General features: G+C 49.3%; 1 protein-coding gene and 2 long non-coding RNA genes across 7 annotated transcripts in view; 2 read left to right on the top strand and 1 right to left on the bottom strand.

The window, feature by feature from the left end:
- The window catches only part of LOC144316536 (uncharacterized), a 57,625-nt gene that overhangs the window by 26,896 nt on the left and 9,618 nt on the right, over positions 1-21,111 (bottom strand). For 3 of the 5 annotated variants that reach the window (XR_013382503.1, XR_013382507.1, XR_013382505.1), the window contains 3 exons: positions 10,135-11,872; positions 7,498-8,590; positions 6,854-7,024 (listed from right to left, as the gene is read on the bottom strand). This is a non-coding gene — a long non-coding RNA (uncharacterized LOC144316536). Of the gene's footprint in view, positions 1-5,382; positions 6,577-6,853; positions 7,025-7,497; positions 8,591-10,134; positions 11,873-21,111 lie in introns of those variants that run through there. The other 2 variants (XR_013382506.1, XR_013382504.1) reach the window with 2 other exon arrangements.
- LOC144316538 (uncharacterized) lies at positions 180-6,281 on the top strand. Its single transcript, XR_013382509.1, has 2 exons — positions 180-3,402; positions 5,627-6,281. It is a non-coding gene; the product is annotated as an uncharacterized LOC144316538 (long non-coding RNA).
- On the top strand, positions 7,467-11,305 carry LOC144316532 (alpha-1,6-mannosyl-glycoprotein 4-beta-N-acetylglucosaminyltransferase-like). Its single transcript, XM_077902546.1, is given in 6 exon segments — positions 7,467-7,802; positions 8,075-8,158; positions 8,373-8,501; positions 9,410-9,566; positions 10,085-10,495; positions 10,498-11,305. Coding segments are annotated over 4 exon segments (1,461 nt in total). The 5' UTR covers positions 7,467-7,802; positions 8,075-8,158; positions 8,373-8,393; the 3' UTR covers positions 11,283-11,305.

Here is a 21,111-nt window from a genome sequence, read left to right as displayed (position 1 = left end):
AGATAAGAAGACTGCTACTTAATATCTACAAGCAAGAAAAGGCAAAAATGGAGGAACAGGAGGTAGAGGGCAGTCACTCCAGTGAGAAGTCACAATCTCTTGCTTAGTTCTTAAACTCAAACCAATTTTTAGGCTTACATACATAGTCAGAATGTGTGGCCGAGTCCCTAGAGGGAAGGACTCTGTAACAATACATCCTGTACTGATTTCCCCAGTATTTTTCCCCCCACAGGGACCTGCCACCATTTATTTGGATAATTCTACAATTGGGGAAGGAGAAATATCCAGACATTTTCACAACCATCACACACAAGATCTAGGTTGATATTGATATCCAGATATTCAAAGCATAATCACAGCCTCCTGTTAGAATGGGAACTTAAGCGGGCCCCATTAAAATGGTGTCCTTGACAAAATCATGCTTACAGGGGGACCCCCGTGTCTACAGGCCCACCCAATGGTCATTTTTCCAGTCCCTAAGTGTACTATTGAAATTGAGGTACGTGGTGATTGGAGTAACCCCAAATTGGTCTATGGGGTAAGAGCTACCATAGAGGGGAAGACCAAGAGGAAACCTCTGAAACTGCCCCAACCCCTGGCCAGGATAGTCAATCTAAAACTATTCTATGCCAAGTGGGGAAGGATGGCAGAGATTAATGTCACTAATAGAGACCTAAAGTATAATTGTGGAGGTCCCTAGAGTATCTATTTGATTCACTAGTCTGGCCCATGCAGAAACTGGATGGCTCCTAAAAAATGACCATAGACTACCACAAGCTCATCCATTTAGTAGCCCTGACTGCAGCTGCTGTGTCAGATACACCATCATTGCCGATGCAGATTAATATGCCCTTGAGTACACACCATGCAGCCATTGACTTAGAAAATGCATTCTTTTCTTATTAGAAAAGAAAATCAGAAAGACTTCACATTCACATAAACTGACAACATTCATTCACATTTTTGCCCTAGAACTATGTAAACTCTCCTGCCCTCTGTCGTAATATAGTCCAGAGAGATCTGGACTGCCTGGACATCCCACAGATCAGATCATACTGATGAGATGGGACAAGTAAGTGGCTGGAGGCTGGAGGTCTTGGTAAGAGGGTGAAATGCAGGAATTTGCCACTTGAGTGAAGTATTTTGGAGCCCAGTGGTCAAGGGAGTACCAGAATATTCCCTCCACAGTAAAGGACAAATGCATTTGCATCCTCTACTGCAAAAAAAACAAAGCTTGGTGCCTAGGCCTCTTTGGGTTCTGAGGGCAACAGTTCCAGATCTAGACCTGCTACTCTAGCTCATTTACTGGATGATACTGAACGCTACCAGCTCTGAATGGGTCTTGGGTCAAGAAGGAGCTTTGCAGCAGGTCCAGGTTGGAAGACAAGGAGTTTTGCCACTTAGATCATACAATCCAGCAGACTCATTGGTATCAGAGGTTGTGCTGATGGGAAAAGATGCAGTGTGAAGTTTACGAAAAGCCCCCATAGGAGAATCACAATGCAGTCCCCTAGGATTCTGGAGCCAAATCAAGCCATTTGCAACAGAAAATTATACACCTTTTGAAGAATAGCTCTTGGCATGTAATTGAACCCTGATAGATACAAAATGCTTGAGGACGGAGGACCTGGTGACCATGTATCCGCAACTTCCCATTATGAGAGGAATTCAGTTAGACCCACCAAGTCATAAAGTCAGACAGCCCTAGCAGCAGTCCATCAAAAGATGAAAATGGGCAGAAATAAGCTGCATTAGTAGATAACTCATACCACCCGAAATAATTACACCATACCCTCCCCCAGCTCATACCTATGGAGGGTTCCATAGTGCTAGCTGGAGGAAAGGGGAAAGGCCGAGCTGGATTTACATATACGTGTGCTCTACATGTGTGTATAAGCTGGAAACAGATAGCGGCTGCATATGGACACATTTAGGGGTGACTTTGAAAGACAGTAGAGGAAAATCTTCCTGGTGGGCAGAGCTCTAAACAGGTGTCTGGTCATTCATGATTTCTGGACAGTGACCAAAGGTCTGGCCGTCTTATCAGAGACCTAGAAGAGAGAGGATGAGAAGCCTGAAGATACAAAGGACTGGGATAGAGGAACGTGGAAGGGACACATGGGTAAGGGCATGAGGTGTGAATATCCCCATGGAAGACACTCTGAACAACTAAGTAGACAAATGACTCACCCAGTTGACATTAGGCAACGTGGAAGTGGCACAATAGGTACATGAATAGAGTGGCCATGGTGGCAGATACGGAGGCCACGTATGGGCTCAAGAGCATAGACTCCCAGTTGCCAAGACTGACCTGGCTATTGCTACCTCTGAATACTTAACCCGTCAACAACAGAGACCAATGGAAGTCCCCATTATGGTCCCATTCCTTGAGAAGACCAGCCAGATACTTGGTGGCAAGTTCCATCTTAGAAAAGCCAGTAGTTTATCCTCATAGGAAGAGGGATCTGTTTGGGGTACGGGTTGTTCTTTCCTGCCCCCAGAGTCTCAGACAGGACCACTGTCAAGGTGCTTATGAAATGCCTGATTCATCAGTCATGGAATCCCACACAAATGGCATCCAATCAGGGGACCCATTTCACAACAAAAGAGGTACATAAGTGGGCCCCTGATTTTGGAAGCCATTGGTCATATCACATGGAACCCTCCAGAAGCAGCTGACCTCATAGAGCACTGGAATGCCTTCCTAAAGCTACAGCTGAAGTACTGGCTCAGAGACACCCTGAAAGTATGTGACGGCACCCTTCAGGATGCGGTATATACATGGAATCAGAGGATCCACACGACTCTCAAAAGAAAGAATATATGGGTCTGGGAACCTAAAGGCGGAATCAGAGTGGGCCCCATTTACCATCACTCCTCCTGACCTACCAAGTGATTTTGTGTTTCCCATCTGGGCAACTCTCCACTCTCCAGGGTTGAAAGTGCTGGTTCCCAAAGAGGTTGAAGGCACAGCAAGGGCCCTATTGAACTGTAGGTCCTGGCTGCCATCAGAGCACTTGACATGCTTTGTGTCAGAGACCAGAAGACAAGTAGTCACCATTGTGTGAAGAGTAACTGTCCTTGATCCCCAAGAAGAGGTAGGGTTACTTTCACACAACGAGAGCAGAGAGTAATGCGTGTGGAACCCAGGTGACCCACTTGGGCACCTGCAAGTACTCCCCGCCCTACTGACACCATGAACGGACATTGCAGCAACCCTAGGACAAGAAGGTTTGTGGTTGACAAGAACTCAGACCTCCTAGGAACGAAGGATAGGGTCACACCACAGGGAAAGGACGCCGCCAAGCTCTGCCAAAGTCAGCCCTGCGGTGAGAATTTAGGCTCTGTGGCAGAGGACACTGAAGAGGAGGAGAAGCCGTGGCTCTGACGCCGACCACAGCAGTGAGTGCTGTAGCTCTCTGTGGGGTGTCCCCTCAGGAAGACACCAGGGGGAACTAGGGAGGAGCTGCTCCCTAACCCGAATGGAGAAGCAGGTCTGTGCCTCACAAGGACAGCAATAGCCTCGGCGACAATACCACGAAAATGTGGCAGTTGGTCTCCTGCCAAAAGGAGCATAAGCCACTGGTCAGATAGCTGCTGCCTCCAGGGTTCAAGCTCCAGCCATGATGAAGACACACTTCCCACCCTCTGTGCCGCCCACTACCCCATTGACTTAGCACACCAGGGTCACTAAATTGGGCCAATCTGAACGTGATCAGGGCTCTTCCCAAGGCGAACGTGCCTTGAAGCCTCTGCAGCAGCCTGTCTGAGGTTTCCTGAAACTGCGATAACCCTACCCTAACCCAACCCTAACCTGAACCCGAACCCTAACCCAACCCTAACCCTAACCCTAACCCTAACCTAACCCTAACCCTAACCCTAACCCCTAACCCTAACCCAACCCTAACCCAACCCTAACCCCTAACCCTACCCTAACCCTAACCCAGCCCTACTGCTCTCTTGCACAGATTGGAAACGGGCCCCCTCCTCAGGGGCCGGCGCCCAGGTGGCAAAGGCCAGGTGGGGGTTCAGGGGGTGGACTTTGGCTCCCTCCCACCCAGGGTCCACAAGCACTGACGCGGAAGCTGGGCGTAGATGTTCAGGTCCTGGACGGTGCCCACACCTGGAACAGACCTGGGTCGTCCCCGGGTGCCCGGGCAGCTCAGTCGGTTCGGTCTGACTCATGATTTCGTCTCAGGTCCTGGTGTTGGGGTGTAGACGGAGGCCCGCAGGGCTGTGCTGGCTGCGGAGCGGAGCCGCCGGCGACCGCCTCCCACCCCTGCCTTTGCCCTGCCCTCGCTGCTCACTGCTCGCTCTCTGCTTCTTTTCCGTAACGACTTCCTTTTTGTTTCTCTTACTGTTGGTCCCAACCACTTTATATGAATCTCGACATCGGGCTATCTTTATGTCCATTTTAAAAGCAATTTGTTGTGTGCTAATCAGAAAACACAGTTGGGGGACACCTGGTGGCTCAGCAGGTGAGCATCCGCCTTCGGCCCAGGGCGTGACCCCGGGGTCCCGGGATCGAGTCCCACGTCGGGGTCCCTGCATGAAGCCTGCTTCTCCCTCTGCCTGGGTCTCTGCCTCTCTCTCTCTCTCTCTCTCTCTCTCTCTGTGATGACTATCATAATAAATAAATAAATAAATAAATAAATAAATAAATAAATAAATAATGAGGGCATGTGAGGAGGTGACAATAGTGTTCTCTATTCTAGAATGTGGAGGTGACTACATGACAGTAGGTGCACGCCCAAACTCAGAACCCTGCTACAAAAGGTGATTTTACCATATAAAACTTATATCTGAGTTTACAAAAGAAAAAGAAACACAATAAGATACCAGTACACACCTACTAGAAGCCGGCAGTACAGTTGCCAGGGCTGGGGGCAGGGAAATGGGAGCACTTGGTCCAAGAGAACAGTTTCAGTTACGCAAGATTAATAAGCTCCTGGGACCTCATGTAGAGCAATGTGACGATAGTTAACAATACTAGTTAACGATACTGTATACGTGAAACTTGCTATGAGGGTAGATATTAGGGGCTTTCATCAAAAGAAAGGAGGAGATAGAAAAAAAGGCAGAAAAGAAAGAAAATGGTCACTATGTGAGGTGATGGATATGTTATTTAGCTTGATTGTGGTCATTATTTCACAATGTAAACATGTATCAAAACACCAAGTCATACACCTCAAATACATATGATTTTTGTCAATTACCATATACCTTGATAAAACTGGCAGGACATTAACACTACAAAGCTTCTAGAAGGAAACATAAGAGACAATCTCTGCAACCTCATAATGTGATATTTGTTAAACAGGACCAAAAAAAAATCACTGACATAAAAGAAAAAAATACTACATTGAACATCAAAATCATACATAATTTTTTAAAAGATTTTATTTATTTATTAGAGACAGAGGCAGAGCGAGAGAGAGAGCGAAGCAGAGACATAGGCAGAGGGAGAAGCAGGCCCCATGCAGAGCCTGATGTGGGACTCGATCCCAGGCCTCCAGGATCACGCCCTGGGCTGAAGGTGGTGCTAAACTGCTGAGCCACTCGGGCTGCCCACATAATTTTTTTAATAGTTTATTTTTTTAATTAATTATTTATTTATTTATGATAGACATATATAGAGAGAGAGAGAGGCAGAGATACAGGCGGAGAAGCAGGCTCCACGCCAGGAGCCCGATGCGGTACTCGATCCCAGGACTCCAGGATCACACCCTGGGCCAAAGGCAGGCACCAAACCGCTGAGCCACCCACGGATCCCCTGCCCACATAAATTTTAATGCAATAAAAGTTCTAGATTTTCTTTAACCATCTTAACTTTGATATAATCATTTCTTGTTTATTTGTTTGCTCGTTTGCTTTTTGGCTCCTAGAAGAAAAGGGAGGAGAGAGGAAACATTGGAAGAAGAGGATTCAAAGAGGTGAAAAGAGTAGGAGGAAAAAAGAGTTTGAGTTCAAAGACGTTAGGTCCTGTTAGAAGACCATAGTCTTTAAACGCTTGGCCTTCTCAAAACAGCATTATTATGGGTAAAGAAAAGTGTGTGTGTGTGTGTGTGTGTGTCTGTGTGTGTAATACTATTCAGCCATCAAAAAAGAAGGAAATCCTGCCACTTGTTACACCTGGATGGACCTAGGGGGCATTATGCCAAATGAAATAAGTCAGAGATAGACAAATCCTATACAATGTCTTTTATATGTGGAATCTAGAAAACAAACACATTCACAGGAAAAAAAAAAAAAAAAAAAGATTGAATTTGCAGCTACCAGAAGTGGGGAGCTGAGGGGAAAAGGAAGTAGAGGAAGGTGGTCAAAAGGTACAAACTTCCAGTTGTGAAAGAAGTAAATCCCGAAGATAGAAGGTACAACGTGACGACTAAGGTTGACTGCATCGTATGGTGTATTTGAAAGCTGCTAAGAGAGGGATCCCTGGGTGGTGCAGTGGTTTAGCGCCTGCCTTTGGCCCAGGGCGCGATCCTAGAGACCTGAGATCGAATCCCGCGTTGGGCTCCTGGTGCATGGAGCCTGCTTCTCTCTCTGCCTCTCCCTCTCTCTGTCTCTGTGTGACTATCATAAATAAATAAAAATTAAAAAAAAAAAAGCTGCTAAGAGAGTAAATACTCAAAATTCTCATCACAAAGAAAAAAATGTGTTTTTCCTGTGTGTGTGTGTGTCTATACATGAGATGATGGGTGTTAACTAAACTTACGTCCACATCATTTCTCAACATGCGTAAGTAAAGGCAGCACGCTGTCGCCTTAAGCTTACATAGACAGTTCTGGACGTTAACGTCATCTCAATAAAACCAAAAGGAAATAAAATACTATTGTGAGTAGAATCTTACCCTAAATGCGGGTTCTGGTTTCCATAACTAGAAAGCCGACCTGGTCAGAGACGGGGTCATTCGGTTCTGTGCTTCTCTTCGCAGAGGCCGCACCTGCCTCTTGCCTGATGCCAAGGCCGGTGGGGGGCGGCGCGGGGAGAGCCAGGACGAACCCCAAGTGCCATCCGGGTCCTGAGCCGAGCGGAGGAAGAGAAGAGGAGCAAGGTTCAGAGGCCCCTGGGCCGCTCTGGGAAGTGGGCAGCCGACGTAAGAAGTTGAGGACCAACCTGCGGTGACGGCCACCCCCCGGCTGGCTGCGCAGGGGCCGAATGGGAGCCCCAACCCCTGCGGGGACCGTCTGCGGCAGCCCTGGGGTGGGGGGATGACCCGTCGTATTCACTATCACATTCAGACTGACCATTAACTTCCACACTTCCAAGTTTGAGATAAAAGACTGGAAGCCAGCTTTAAGATGTTAGGCCCCGGCCCCTGGGGGGCTCAGCTGGTCAAGTCTGCCTTGGGTCAGGATCCCAGGACCCTGGGTGGGGCTCCCTGCTTCTGCCTCTCCCTTTGCCCCGCCCCTCCCTCGTGCTCACTCGCTCTCAAAAAAAAAAAATCTTAAAAAAATAAAAATAAAATAAAATAAAACTTCAGCTTCACCTTACCCAGAAACAGGTGCTGGATGTGAGGCCGGAGGGGTAACCAGTGCCCATTCAGGGGGGACAATGGTTGTCAAGCAGGGTCTCCCGGGAGAGGTGACCAGTTTCTGCTACCTCAGAGGAGCCACTCTAGGACCCCCATCCTGCAGACACAGAAATATTAAGGTATTTTCTCCTTGATTTCAGAGAAATTCCACTCCCTGACAGACCCCCGAGCCATACCTTCTGTTAGACAAAAAGCCCACATGGCTGCAGCGCTCCAAACGTGGCAAAGACTTGCACAGGATTAGAAATTTCTGGTCACTTTTTAGGTTTGCATCCTGCTTACCCGTTCAGGATGGGGGGAGATAGACTAGCAAGGGCTTCCCTTGGTCCCTCTGACTTGACTCAAACATCGTCATCTACGTAACATCACCGGGGGGGCGGGGTGGGGGTGGTTCGGGACAGAGGTAAACGGGCAACTAAGAGACAGGACTCGGAGTATTCACCCGCGGCATCCAAGCAGAGACTGTGACTTGGATTTGGGGTTTAGGGAGAATATGGTTAAGGCTTAACCCCTCATTTCCTCATCTTGACAACACAGCCTCTCTGGTCGGGTCTCTAAGGGCTGATAAACTGAAGGCACTACTCCAATTTCGCCTGGAAACCCAAACAGGAGGTGAAGAAAGTAGGAGTGGGGTAGAATCAGACTCCTTGGCCTTTGTGTCTCCTTGGACGGCTGCGGGGCGGGGGAGGGGAGGGCTGAAGTGGGGGAGTGAAGGTAACTGAGATGATTGGGCCTCGGGTCTGGGAGGAGGGAAGAGGGGAAAGGAAGTGGGGGGCTAGAGGCCAGGGGAGGCCGGGGCGCTCGGGAGTCCTGTCCTGCTCGCATTTGTTGGCAGAGCTGCTCCAGGCCCCGCAGCATGCGCGGCCGCCCGTGGGGATGTGTCATAGCTGCTGTGCCCCTCGTCATCCTGAGCTTCCTCCTCCAAGAGAACGAGGAAGAGCATCTCACGGAGAACCCATCGTTGGTGAGGACCGGACACGGGCGTCGGACTGTTCGGGGATCCCTCGGGGGAGCGGGGTTTTCCACTCACACCAACACTCGTTCTCGGAGGTTCTAAGAGGGCACATGGATGGTCAGGAGTGTATCCGAGGAAAGATAAATATTGAACCAGCCTTGAAAGATGTGTAAAATGTGAATAAAGGCAAAAGGAGGAAGAGAGGGCGGTTGAAGTGTGGCAAGGGCAACGCGTAGACACGTCTGGGAAAGCAGGCCGACTGGCGGGACCACGGGCCCCGGGCCGCACCGCAGCCTGGCGTCCAGGATGTCACTCATCACCGCAGCCTGGCGTCCAGGATGTCACTCATCCCGCTTCTTGTATGAAGGGCCTGAGACGCCCTGAAGTGCCCTCCCCCATGCGGGCCACCTGTGCAAGGGCAGGACCACGTTCATCACCGGGCGCGCCAGGTTCTGGGCGTCCGCGTTCTCCTTAATGCCTCAGGGCGGCTGGGGCCCGGCCTGGGCGGAGGTGGGCAGGGGTGCAGGGATGCCGCGTGTCGGGGCGACAAGGGCCAGCTCTGGGGTGCAGGCGCTGTGGGGTCTCAGCCCTGCCGGGGCACTCGCGGCCTAAGCCCGGCTGGGTGCCCTTCGCCAGCCCGCCAACGCGGGAAGACCTAGATGTGAGGCGCGGCGGGCAGGCAGTCCCCCCAGAGGGCTCTAGAACCCCGACAGGTACCCCTGCTTCCAGCCTGATTGCAGGGCCCGCGCCCCTACTGGAGAGTCTCCTGTGTCCTCACGCAGAGGTGGGGCTAGCGGCCAGCTGAGCCCTGACACTCCACTCGGGCTTTCCCCGCTGTCCTAAAGGAGGGGTGTGCCCCTGAGGGTCCCGGGGCGTCAGGGTGGCGTCGGGGCTGATAGTCATCTCATCCTCAGCAGGAGGAAAAGAAGAAAATGCTGTGGCGGCTCAATCAGGAGCAACTCGGCTCTGAGAGCAGGGACCACCTGGCGGCCTTCAAGGACATGTGGGAAGCCGCCCCTGTCCTCCAGCAGGCCACCTACCGGCTCCTGGCTGGATCTCCTCCGCAGGGAAGGAGTGAGTGTGGGGCGCCTGGGGGGCCCCGGGGCACCCCGACAAGAGGGAAGCGGGCTGGCAACCGGTGAGGAAAGCAGGCTGTGCCGGGGGCGGCCACGCCCCGCGAGCAAGGCGTGGAGGGGTGCAGGCTGGCCCGTGGAGGCCGGAGGCCGCGGGAGAGGCAGCGCCGAGGGGGCGCCAGGTGCGGGAAGACAAGGGCGGTGCACCGAGCAGCTGCTCCCCGGCCAAGCTCCCGAGACCCCCTAGTCCGCCCGTGACCGCCACGGCCAGGGAGCTCTGGGGCCAAAGCCTGGCTAGCCAGCCTCTGGCACACGGCAGCCTCCGTCATCAAACAGGCCTGTCCTAGTTCCCGCCACCAGCCTTTGAAAGTCGTGACCGAGTGAGGCCCCTCCGCAACCTGTAACCACAGATGGGCACCAGGTGCGGACACGCTGTCCCTGGGAAAGGGTGTCAACCTGCCTCGGGCGTGGCATTTAGGGGGGCGAGAGGAGAGGCCCTAAGGCCCCCGTCCCGCCCAGGGCTGCTGGTGGCCGGCATCGCCTCGGAGTGGGGCCCGCGCGGGACCTACCTGCTGGACACCCTGCGGTCCCTTTTCCAGGCCTCGTCAGAAGCCGAGCTGGACAACGTGCTGGTGCTGGTGCACCTGTCAGGGGGTGACCCCGCATGGCTCGGCCAGACGACTGCCAACATCTCGGGGCTCTTCGGGTGCCACATTGAAGCCGGGAGGCTGCTGGTGATCGGCGGTGGCCTCGGGGGGGCCCCGGGCCCGGGACACCCGGGCTCCCCGAGTCGCGGCTCGGCCTGCGGGGCGCGGTGGGCCGGGCGCAGGGCCAGCTACGCGCTCCTCATGAACTTCGCTCACAACCTGTCCGAATACTTTCTGGTGATGGGAGATCGCGTTCGCTGCAGCCCCGAATTCATTTCCAGCGTCTCCGGGTCCTGTGGGCCTGGAGAGCGTTTCCCTGGGCCGTCCTGGAGTTCTCGGGCCTGCGCCTCTCGGGGAAGGTCGTGCACGCCGGGGACCTGGGCCGCCTGGCCTCCCTTCTCCTGTTCCCCGCCGACCTTCCCATCCCCTCGCTCCTCTCTGAGTTCCGTCTTCTCCTGGCCCAGGACGCCCCGATCCGCTTCAACCCGGCGGTCTTCCATGGCTCGGGCCGGGGCTCGGCGGCTGGGGACCCATGCGCGCCCCCAGGGGAGGAGGAGGAAGAGGAGGAGGAGGCGTCCGGGGAGCCGGACAACCCAGCCGCCACTGTCCTCAGCGACATGATGGCCGCGGGGAGCGCCCCGCCCCAGGTGGCCTACGTCCTGAACAAGGAGTGCTACTCCGTGCTCAGCCCCGTGCGGGGCAACTACCTGGCCGTGGCCTGGGACAGGCCGCAGAGGGCAGCCCGCGTGGCAGTGCTGACAGGCTCCGAGCCGCACGGGCTGCACCTACTGCACCAGGGTTGCGTGGAGCTGGGCCTCGGGCCGTGGGTTGCGGGCCACTGTGGCCGCCACTCCCTGCTGGGCCCGCTGGTGGCCGGGCGCCTGGACCAGGCCGTGTTCTCCGAGGCGCGCCTGAGCTGCCTGCGGCTGCTCGTGCTGGTGCCCCAGGAGCCCTGGCTGCTGGTCAGGCAGATCAGGGTCTGGACGCGGCCCGAGGAGGCGGACACCGAGCCCGCGGCCTCCAGGGAGGACGCCGGGCCCGCCCCAACCCGCTCGGCCGCCCGCCAATAAAGCTGAGCTCCAGGCCTACTCCTTCTGAGCAGCCGCCGTGTGCTTATTATCCCGGGCACTTCGGGGAACGGAAGGGCTCCTGAGACTCACGCTAGAACCGCAGATGGGAACCCACACGGCCGACAGGCGAGATGTGCGATCACCCTGGTGTGACTTCTTGGGGTACTCGAGGGAGGTGGCGCGGTGGGAGTGGGGCAGAGACGAGACCGCGTCCTCGGGGTTCAGAGGCCACAGAGGGGGAAGGGGCCACCTTGGGGCACTATCAGCGGGAGAGCATCACACTGCGAGCTCTCTCCTTGAGGGAGGTCTCGCCTGCGTAGGGTGACAGCAACCCTCTGTGCTGGGACCTTGACCGTGCTGGAACCGCGGGGCCAGATCCAGACCCCGGGCCTAGCGTCTGGGCTGCAGTAATGGAATCCATAGATTGAGTGGCTGGTAAACAACAGGAATCTAGTTCTCACCGTTTTGGAGGCTGCGAAGTCCAAGGCGGAGGTGCTGGCGGAGGTGCTGGCGGAGGTGCTGGCGGTCGCGCTGTCTGGCGAGGGCCTGCTTCTCCGGTTCCCCATGACCGGCTGCATCTCTGCTGCATCCTCATAGGGCAGAGGTGGGTTAGGAGCCCTCAGGCTTCTAAGGGCGCTGATCCTACTCATAAAGCCCCCACCCTCAGTGCTCAATCACCTCCCACAAGCTCCATCTTCTATTACCCTCACCCCGGGGGTTAGGGCTCCAACGTATGAATTTGGAGGGACGTATTCAAGCCATAGCAAGACCGAAACTTCCAAGGTGCTGAGGCTGAGACTTTGCTGAAGCAAAGTTTGCTTAGTTGGGATTCAGGAACAAACATTTAAAATAGCCACGAATCCCCTAGACCTGTGTACAAAATTTGGTAGGAATCCACATGTGCATTTTTCTGAGAAGAAAATACTTTCATCACAGCATTAAAATACCATATCTGCCTCTAAAAAGTTAATAGTATAACAGCAGCATAACCTTCTTGAGGGAAGGAGCCATGTTATTTACATCAGGAATCTATTTCCACTGAAAAATAAGGAGTTAGGGTTATATATTCTTTCATGTATCTATTCAGCAAATATTACTTACTTAAGGTTAAGTGCTGTTAAAGACAGTATGAATAATAAGGTGAACTAACCATGGATGATACCACAAGGAACTTAACAAAATCAGTAATTAAGTTGTGTGACATAGAAAACTTGATCGATATAGGTATCAATTCTCTCTAAATCGATGAATAAATAACATCATGGGAGACCATGTATGCATCTAAAAATGAACAAAATTCCCATGTTCCTTGCAATTTCACTGACCAATAAAATGAAAGCAAATCTTTCGGTGAGATTTCCATTAAAAAATTCCAACAGAGCTTTAGTCAGCTGGCAGAAACCTTTTTTTTCTCATGGGCCTAATAATTCTTCTTTATCTTGTTCCATAAGAGCCGTTCTCAGTGTCAGTGGTATTTTCTAGAGAGGCCGTGTCTTTTGTAGATGACACTGAGCTTAAAAATGAGGATTTAAAAGCAGGGTATACGAATTCGAAACACAGCTCTGCCTCTTGGACAAGTTATTCTGACCCCCTCTGGGCCTTAATATTCTCATTTCTAACATGGGAATAAAAATCGCTCATTCTTGGGGTGCCTGGACGGCTCAGTTGGTTAAGCGTCCAACTCTTGGGATCCCTGGGTGGCGCAGCGGTTTGGCGCCTGCCTTTGGCCCAGGGCGTGATCCTGGAGACCCGGGATCGAATCCCACATCGGGCTCCCGGTGCATGGAGCCTGCTTCTCCTTCTGCCTATGTCTCTCTCTCTCTCTCTCTCTCTGTGACTATCATAAATAAATAAAAAATTTAAAAAAAAAAGCGTCCAACTCTTGATCTCAGCTCAGGTCTCAATGTCAAAGTTGTGAGTTCAAGGACTGGGCTCCATGCTGGCTGTTCAGCCTACCTAAAAAAACAAAAATCAGGGCACCTGGGTGACTCAGTCAGTTGAGCATCTGCCTTCGGCTCAGGTCATGATCCCGGGGTCCTGGGGTCGATTCCCGCTTTGGGCGCCCTGCAGCATGTTTGGTGGGGAGCCTGCTTCTCTCTCTCCTTCTCCTTCTGCCACCCCCTGCTCGCTTGCTCGCTCTCTCTGTCTCTCTCCCTACCAAATAAAATCTTTTTAAAAAAATTGTATTCACGGGGTTGTGAAGATTAAATTAATTAACTCATAACACTTAAAATAGTATTAAGCATGTACTAAGGGTTTGTTAATCCTAGTTATGACTATTATCTTTATTATTTAAATGATTTTAGTATTATTTTTTTTTAAAGATTATTTATTGAGAGAGAGAGAGAGAGAGAGAGAGAGGGGAGGAGGGGCAGAGGGAGAGAAAGAAAAACTCTGGGCAGGCTCCACACAGGATATGGAGCCCAACGTAGGGCTCAATCTCATGACCCTGGGATCACGACCTGAGCCAAAATCAAGAGTCAGGGGCTTAACTGGCTGAGCCACCCAGGTGCCCTAATTTTAGTATTATTATATAGAGGAAATCCTAATTCTTTTGCAAAAATACAGTCTAACCATTACCTACATCTGCCGGCTCCTTTGCTACTTCTCCTTCTACCGGCCATCCTACACTATACTTACTCTCCAAAATTCTATTTCTGCCTTTCTTCTTTGACAAATTACCATGTTCATGGAGCACGAAGAACTCAGACTTGATTCACACAACTGTCCTTCACAAAGACTGATCTAGGCACAGTAGCACTCATGGCGAGGAGCAGTGGGCAGGAAAACAAAGGTTGCAGAAACAATTGGAAGGGGGAGGAAAGAAAGAGAAAAAGGGAGAAAGAGAGAAAGAAAGAAAAAAAGAAAGAAAGAAAAGAAAGAAAGACAAGAAAAAAAAGAAAAAGAAAAAAGAAAGAAGAAAGAAAGAAAAAGAAAGAAGAAAGGAAGAAAGAAAGAAAAAAAAAGAAAGAAAAAAGAAAGGAGAAAAACCACCTCAGCCATTTCTAGAGCTCTTCTGTGCCCAGGGAAGCATTGTCTATGACTGTCGGCCTCTCATCCCCGACCTGTGCCATCCCAAGAAAGACACACCGTAAGCAGAGCAGATATGGGAACGCAGACACAGCATCTCCAGGGGACGGCGGACTGTGTTCAACAACAAAGAATGGCAAAGACCAGAACTAAGACAAAGACCAACTAGGATAACAAGTTTTGGGTCTTGCTTCCATTCCACCCTCGCTGTGTAAGCACCTTCCTCCCAGCCCCCCTGCGCTCCATAGTTCCCTGACCCTCTCTTCAGCCGTGGTTCTCAACCGTGGGTTGATTTTGCTCCCAACCCCCACCGGGGAACATTTGGCAACGTCTGGAGATATTTCTGGTTGTCACAACCAGGGGATGCTAGTGACATGTAGTGCAAAGAGGCGGGGGGGGGGGTGCTGCTAAAAAATCTGCAACATCTGGAACAGCCCTGACAACCAAGAATGATCCCACCCAAAATGTCAATAGTGCCATGTTGAAAACCCAGCATTCCAATGGATCAGCAGCAGCAGCACACCTGACAGGATGATACCACTTTTTTTTTTTTAAGATTTATTTATTTATTTTAGAGAGAGAGAGAGAGAGGGAGCACAAGAGGGAGGGGCAGAGGGAAAGGGAGAGAGAATCTGAAGCCGACACGGGGCTCAATCTCACCTGAGATCATGACCCTGAGACCCTGAGATAATGGCCTGAGCCAAAAGCAAGAGTTAGACGCTTCGCCAACTGTACCACCCAGGCACCTCAGAATGACACTACTTTTAAACAATTTTTCAAAAGCAGGAAGTGTCAAAGTGATGTAAGGAGGGGATTCCTGGGTGGCTCAGCGGTTTCGCGCCTGCCTTTGGCCCAGGGCGCGATCCTGGAGTCCCAGGATTGAGTCCCACGTTGGGCTCCCTGCATGGAGCCTGCTTCTCCCTCTGACTGTGTCTCTGCCTCTCTCTCTCCCTCTATGTCTATCATAAATAAATAAATAAATCTTTTTAAAAAATGATGTAAGGAGAAAATGGAATTATCACATAATACCATAATTATCACATAATTTTTTGACAGATCAAAAAATTATTCTAGCCACAAAACATAAAACCACTAGCTCAGTAAGTCATGGCATGCATAAAATATGTATCTAGAAAAAGTCTATAAAGAACAGAATTTGTGAGTGTGAAGTTTTGAGGAATTTCTACTAGGATTTCTTTTAACCGTATGCTTCTTTACATTTGAATTATGGTCTTTCCTCACAAAAAAGGTTTTACTTGGGATTTGTGATAAGATGATCTGATTCCTCATGGAGGTATATCCATACTTTATAAATCTATGAATTTCTTCAACCCTCTGCACTCAGGGTTTTGCCCCTGCCACTCAACCAAAACTGCCCTTGTCAAGATTTCTAATGACGTCCTGGTTGCAAATTTTGAAATTTGTCAGCATATAAAGCCATGAGGTTTTCAGAGGCCGAGCCTCTGGGCATGATTTCAACGGTAAGAGGCTGAGCAGATGAACTCGAGGAAGCGTCGACACAGGGACAGGAGGGAGAGCAAGTGAGCGTGACCTCACATAGCCACCTCGAGTTCTTCTAACTGTTCCTTCCAGTGTTTGTTTGCACCCATATTTCCACATAATGTGCTTACACTACCATTGTTCGGTTATTTCATATACATTTCATGTACGTAACTGTCATACATGACAGAGCGTGGGCCCTTCTATGCTGCCCCACAATAGGCGCTGATCCCTCCGGTCTTCCGATGATATTTTCCCGGTGGTCACGTTCTCTCGTGAAGTAGTCACCGCTGAACCAACCACGGGCCGGCGATTCTCAGGCCTTTCTCCAGGGCTTGGGCCCCCTCTCAAGGACGTTTGCAGAGCCGTCTTAGAAGCCACAGGCGGCGGCGCCACACCACAGGGCAGATTTGCTCTAAGACAGTAACTGTCTCTGGAGAGATGTAGCCCTCCTGAGGCTCCTCAGAGAAGGTGTTTCCTCCGTCAGGATAATAAGACGATGTCTCCCTGAGGGGTGAAGTTTGGGCTTGGCTGCAGTCCCCCTATAAGACTAGGAGCCTCCAAAGTTTAGCAGTTTTCAGCTGCGACACAGATCCACAGATCCACAGATCCAGGTTCCCCAGGGGGACCTCGGGGAAGGGAGCGAAGGGAACTATTGCATCACGAAGCCCGCGCTACCTGCTGTGTCATGGGTAATAACGGTTTCTTTGTTTCCTTAGCAACCGGATTTGTGGCGTGTGGCGAGGCAACCTAGCAGCTACACTGTGCTTAGGGACTGCTTGATTGTTTGATCTCACAGCAGCAATCTGTGATTATATTTTCTTTCATGTGTAATTTCTCCTTGGAGCTAGTAGTTCTCTCTTTTATTGTTTGCACTGTCGTAGGCTCTCAGGATGCATCAGCAAGCAGACCGAGACGGCTACCCGTGTGGTGCGCACATATGGAAGTGGGAGAGGCAAGGCGCAGGAGAGCTGTGAGGCAGAGAGACTGCAGGGGTTTGAATAAAGAAGTGACGTGATCTGACTGAAATTATGAAAGGATTATTCCAGCTTCTGGGTAGTGAACAGACTGGGTTGGAAACAGGGTTAATTAGGGTGCTTCCACAGGCATCCAAGTGAGAGAAGATGGTTTATTTTTTTTTATTTTTTTAAATTTTTTTTATTTTTTATTTTTTTATTTTTTTGAGAAAATGGTTTAGACCAGAGTTGTGGTGGTGGAGGTGTAAGAAGTGGTTAGATTTTTAAAAATACATTTTGAAAATCAATCCAAGAGAATTTCCTGAATGATTGGTTGTAGGGTTTGAGAAAACAGTAAGAATAACTCCACAAGGTTTTTGACCAAATCACTGGAAAGATGGAGCTGCATCCCACCACCACCACTGAAATGGGAAAGAGTGTTTTATATGTCTTTTAAGGGAATTTGGTAGATTTCTCAGCAGGGCCTTGTACCTCCTTCATTTTTTTTCAAAGATTTTATTTATTCATGAGAGACACACACACACACACAGAGAGAGAGAGAGAGAGAGAGAGAGAGAGAGAGGCAGAGACACAGGCAAACGGAGAAGCAGGCTCCATGATCCCGGGTCTCCAGGATCAGGCCCTGGGCCAAAGGCAGCGCTAAACCACTGAGCCACCCAGGCTGCCCTACCTCCTTCATTATATTTATTCCTACATAGTTTATATTTTCTGTTGATATTAATATATTAAACTATTCTATAATATTTATAGGTATAGTTATCAATTATAATAAACTTTTTAAAAGGTTTGCTTATTTATTTGAGAAAGAGAGCACGAGTAAAGGGAGGGGCAGAGGAAGGAAGAGAGAATCTCAAGCAGACTCTCCGCTGAGCATGGAGCCCAATGTAGGACTCGATTTCATGACCCCTGAGATCATGACCTGAGCTGAAATCAAGAGTCTGATGCTCAACCGACTGAGCCACCCAGGTGCCCTTGAACATTTTAGTATTTTAGTTTGATCTCATATCCAGAAATCACCGTGAATTTTCTTATTACTAATGATAGTGAGCTCATTGATTCTCTTGAACTCTCTAAGCAGATGCATACTATGTGTCACTAATGACTGTTTTGTCACTTTCAGTTCTAATTCCTCATTTATTTTTCTTATCTTATTGCACTGGCTGGAACAGAGATTGGCAAACTATGGCCTGTATGCCCAATATTTCCTACTACCTGTTTTTGTAAATAAAGTCTTAATGGGACACATTACTTTCATTCATTCATGTATCACCTGTATTTCATACAATAACAGCACAGTAGAATAATTGCAACACAGACTGTATGTCCTAAAATATTTGTTATTTAACCCAAACAGAAAAAGTTTGCCAACTCTTGGGCTAGGATTTCCAGTACCATATTAAATAATGGCATGATTACAGATATTCTAGTTTTCTTCCTGATTAATGGAAATGTATCTAAAATACGATATTTGCAGTAAAACATTGATATACAATTAAGTTAAAGAAGCTCTCATCTATTCCTAGCTTCCTAAGAATTATGGGGTTGAATTTTATTAAGTGTTTTTTTCAGCAACTAATGAGATGACCATATGATCATTCTCCATGAATCTGTTAGTGCAGGGGATCCCTGGGTGGCTCAGCGGTTTAGCGCCTGCCTCCAGCCCAGTGTGTGATCCTGGAGTCCTGGGATCGAGTCCCGCATCAGGCTCCCTGTGTGGAGCCTGCTTCTCCCTCTGCCTGTGTTTCTGCCTCTCTCTCTCTCTCTCTCTGTCTCTCTCTCTGTATTTCTCATGAGTAAATGAATAAAATAGTTTTGAAAAATCTGTTAGTGCAGAGAATTTTATGTAAAGATTTCCTATCTTCATATTCCTGAGATAAAACCAACATGATTATGGTTTATTGTTTTTTTTTTTTAAATAATTGCTGGGGCTCCTGGGTGGCTCAGTGGGTTGAGTCTGACTTCAGCTTGGGTCATGATCTCACAGTCCTGGGATCAGGCCTCACGTTGGGCTTCCTGCTCAGCGGGGAGTCTGCTTGTCCCTCTTCCTCTGCCCTCCCCCCAGCTTGTACTCTCTGTTTCTCTCTCAAATAAATAAATAAATAAATATTTAAAAAATAATAATTGTTGGAGGGGTACATGGGTGGCTGAGTCAGTTAAGTGTCAGCCTCTTGGTCTTGGCTCAGGTCATGATCTCAGGGTCATGAGATTGGGCTCTGCTGCGCTCAGCATGGAGCCTGCTTGAGATTCACTCTCCCTCTGCCTCTGCCCCTCCCATTTATGCTCTTTCAAATAAATGAATAAATCTTTAAAATAAAAAAAAATAATGATTGTTGGGGCACCTGGGTGTCTCCGTGTGTTGATGGTCTGACTCTTAGTTTTAGCTCAGGTCATGATCTCATGGTTGTGGGATTGAGTCTCACACTGGGCTCCCCATGTTGGGCTTCATGCTCAGTGCTGAGTCTGCTTGAGATTCTGTCCCTCTGTACCTCCCCACTTATTCTCTCTCTCTCTCTCTCTCTCTCAAATAAATAAATAAATGTTGTATATAATTTGCTAATATTTTATTTATGAATTTTACACTTGTGTTCATAGAAATTGAATGACAATTTCCCTTTCTTGTGCTGTAATACTAAAACAGCATATATGCCCCAAATACTTACTGAACCACTAATGTAAGAAAGCACTTTGTAAGGTACAGGAAATGTGTCAGTCCCTACCTCATGGAGATGAAATTTTAGGCAGGAAACAGAAAATAACTGACTACAAAATGGATCAGACATAACCATGTCTAGGAAAAAGTAGGACAGAGTCAAGATGTCTAAGGAGATCAGGTTATTGAGGATAGGAGTGGCTGAAAAAAAGCTTCCTCTGAAGAATAGCTGCTTTAGTTCAGCTCTATACAAGTTTTCTATTGCTGTATGATAAATCGCCACAAACAGTAGCTAAAAATAATGCAAAGTTATAATCACATAGTTTCTATGGTCAAGGGCCCAAGCACGGGTTACCTGGGTCTTATGGTCAGGATAAAAACAAGGTGTCAGCCAGGGCTACAATCTCACCTGAGGCTTAGAATCTTCTTCCAGCCCATTCAGATTGTTGGCAGAATTGAGTCCATTGTGATTATAAGATTGAAGTCCTAGTTTTCTTGCTGGCTGTCAACCGGGGGCTCATTCTCAGCATCTCAAGGCAGCCCTCAGGGAGCAGCTCCAAGGCGCTCGTACAACATGGCAGTCGTCTCCTTCAAATGCAGTGGGGAATCTCTCCGTGGTCTACTAAGACAAGTCATATGTAAGGTGTCCTACTCTTGGGGTGCTTGGGTGGCTCAGTCAGTTAAGGATCTGCCTTTGGCTCAAGTCACGATCCCAGGGTCCTGGCATTGAGCCCTGTGTCGGGTTCCCTGCTCAGAGAGGAGTCTGCTTCTCCCTCTCCCTCTGCTGCTCCCCCTGTTTGTGCTCTATCTCTGTCAAAATAAATAAACCAAATCTTTTTTAAAAGTTAAGTGACCTAATCAAGAGAGGGACTGTCCCATCATAGACAAAAGTCCTACCGACATTCAAAGGCAGGAAAGTATTCAGGTCATGTCTGACAGAGGGTAGGAATCCTGGGAGCCATCTTAAATTTGTGCCTACAACAATCTCTGAATAAGTTAGAAAAACCTGGGTGAAGGGTGGGTGGAAGGATGGAAGATGAATGTTTTAGGCAAAAGGAATGGTACTTGTGAAGACTAGTAAGAAAATAGAAAAAGTGTGGTGTTGCTAAAGGAGAGAAAGCAGATGGAGTCTGTAAGGAAAGGAACTTCTTTTAGGAAGTTTGGAGTCTACGCCTGATGTTTATTCTAAGAACAACAGGGAGCCAAGAATGGGGTTTTGGTTTTGCTTCTTTTTTAAGGATTGGAGCCCCCAGATTTTTACTTCCTTTAAGGAGGGTCTGTGTCTTGTTGAACTCTATATCCCCTAATGCATAAAATAGTGCCTGAAACAGGATAGGCCTTAGCAAGTGTGGCAAGTGTGTTCTATGATGATTTTTGCCATTTGTCAACTTTCTATTTCTTGGATTCCCCCAGGTTTCATAATCCAGCTGCTCCTGCCTGCCTCTGATCCTTTCATTCGCATCCCTGTTGAAATCCATTCTCTGACCCTCTAGCCTCAGCCCCACACTAAATGCTCATATTTGCTTCTTTGATCTACCCTCTAAAAGTAAGAGATGCACTACCATCCTGGACTATAGATTTGCACCCAGACAGATCTCCCTATCTGAGAAGGAGAAACATAGCTCCCTGATTACAACTACCTGCCTTCCTGCTAGTCAGTAGGGCCCCTGGG

Source organism: Canis aureus, chromosome 6 (genome assembly GCF_053574225.1).
Source record: "Canis aureus isolate CA01 chromosome 6, VMU_Caureus_v.1.0, whole genome shotgun sequence".
Taxonomy (NCBI): Eukaryota; Metazoa; Chordata; class Mammalia; order Carnivora; family Canidae; genus Canis; species Canis aureus.
The sequence above is the reverse complement of the archived record's forward strand: the minus strand, read 5'-3'. Positions and strand labels throughout refer to the sequence as shown.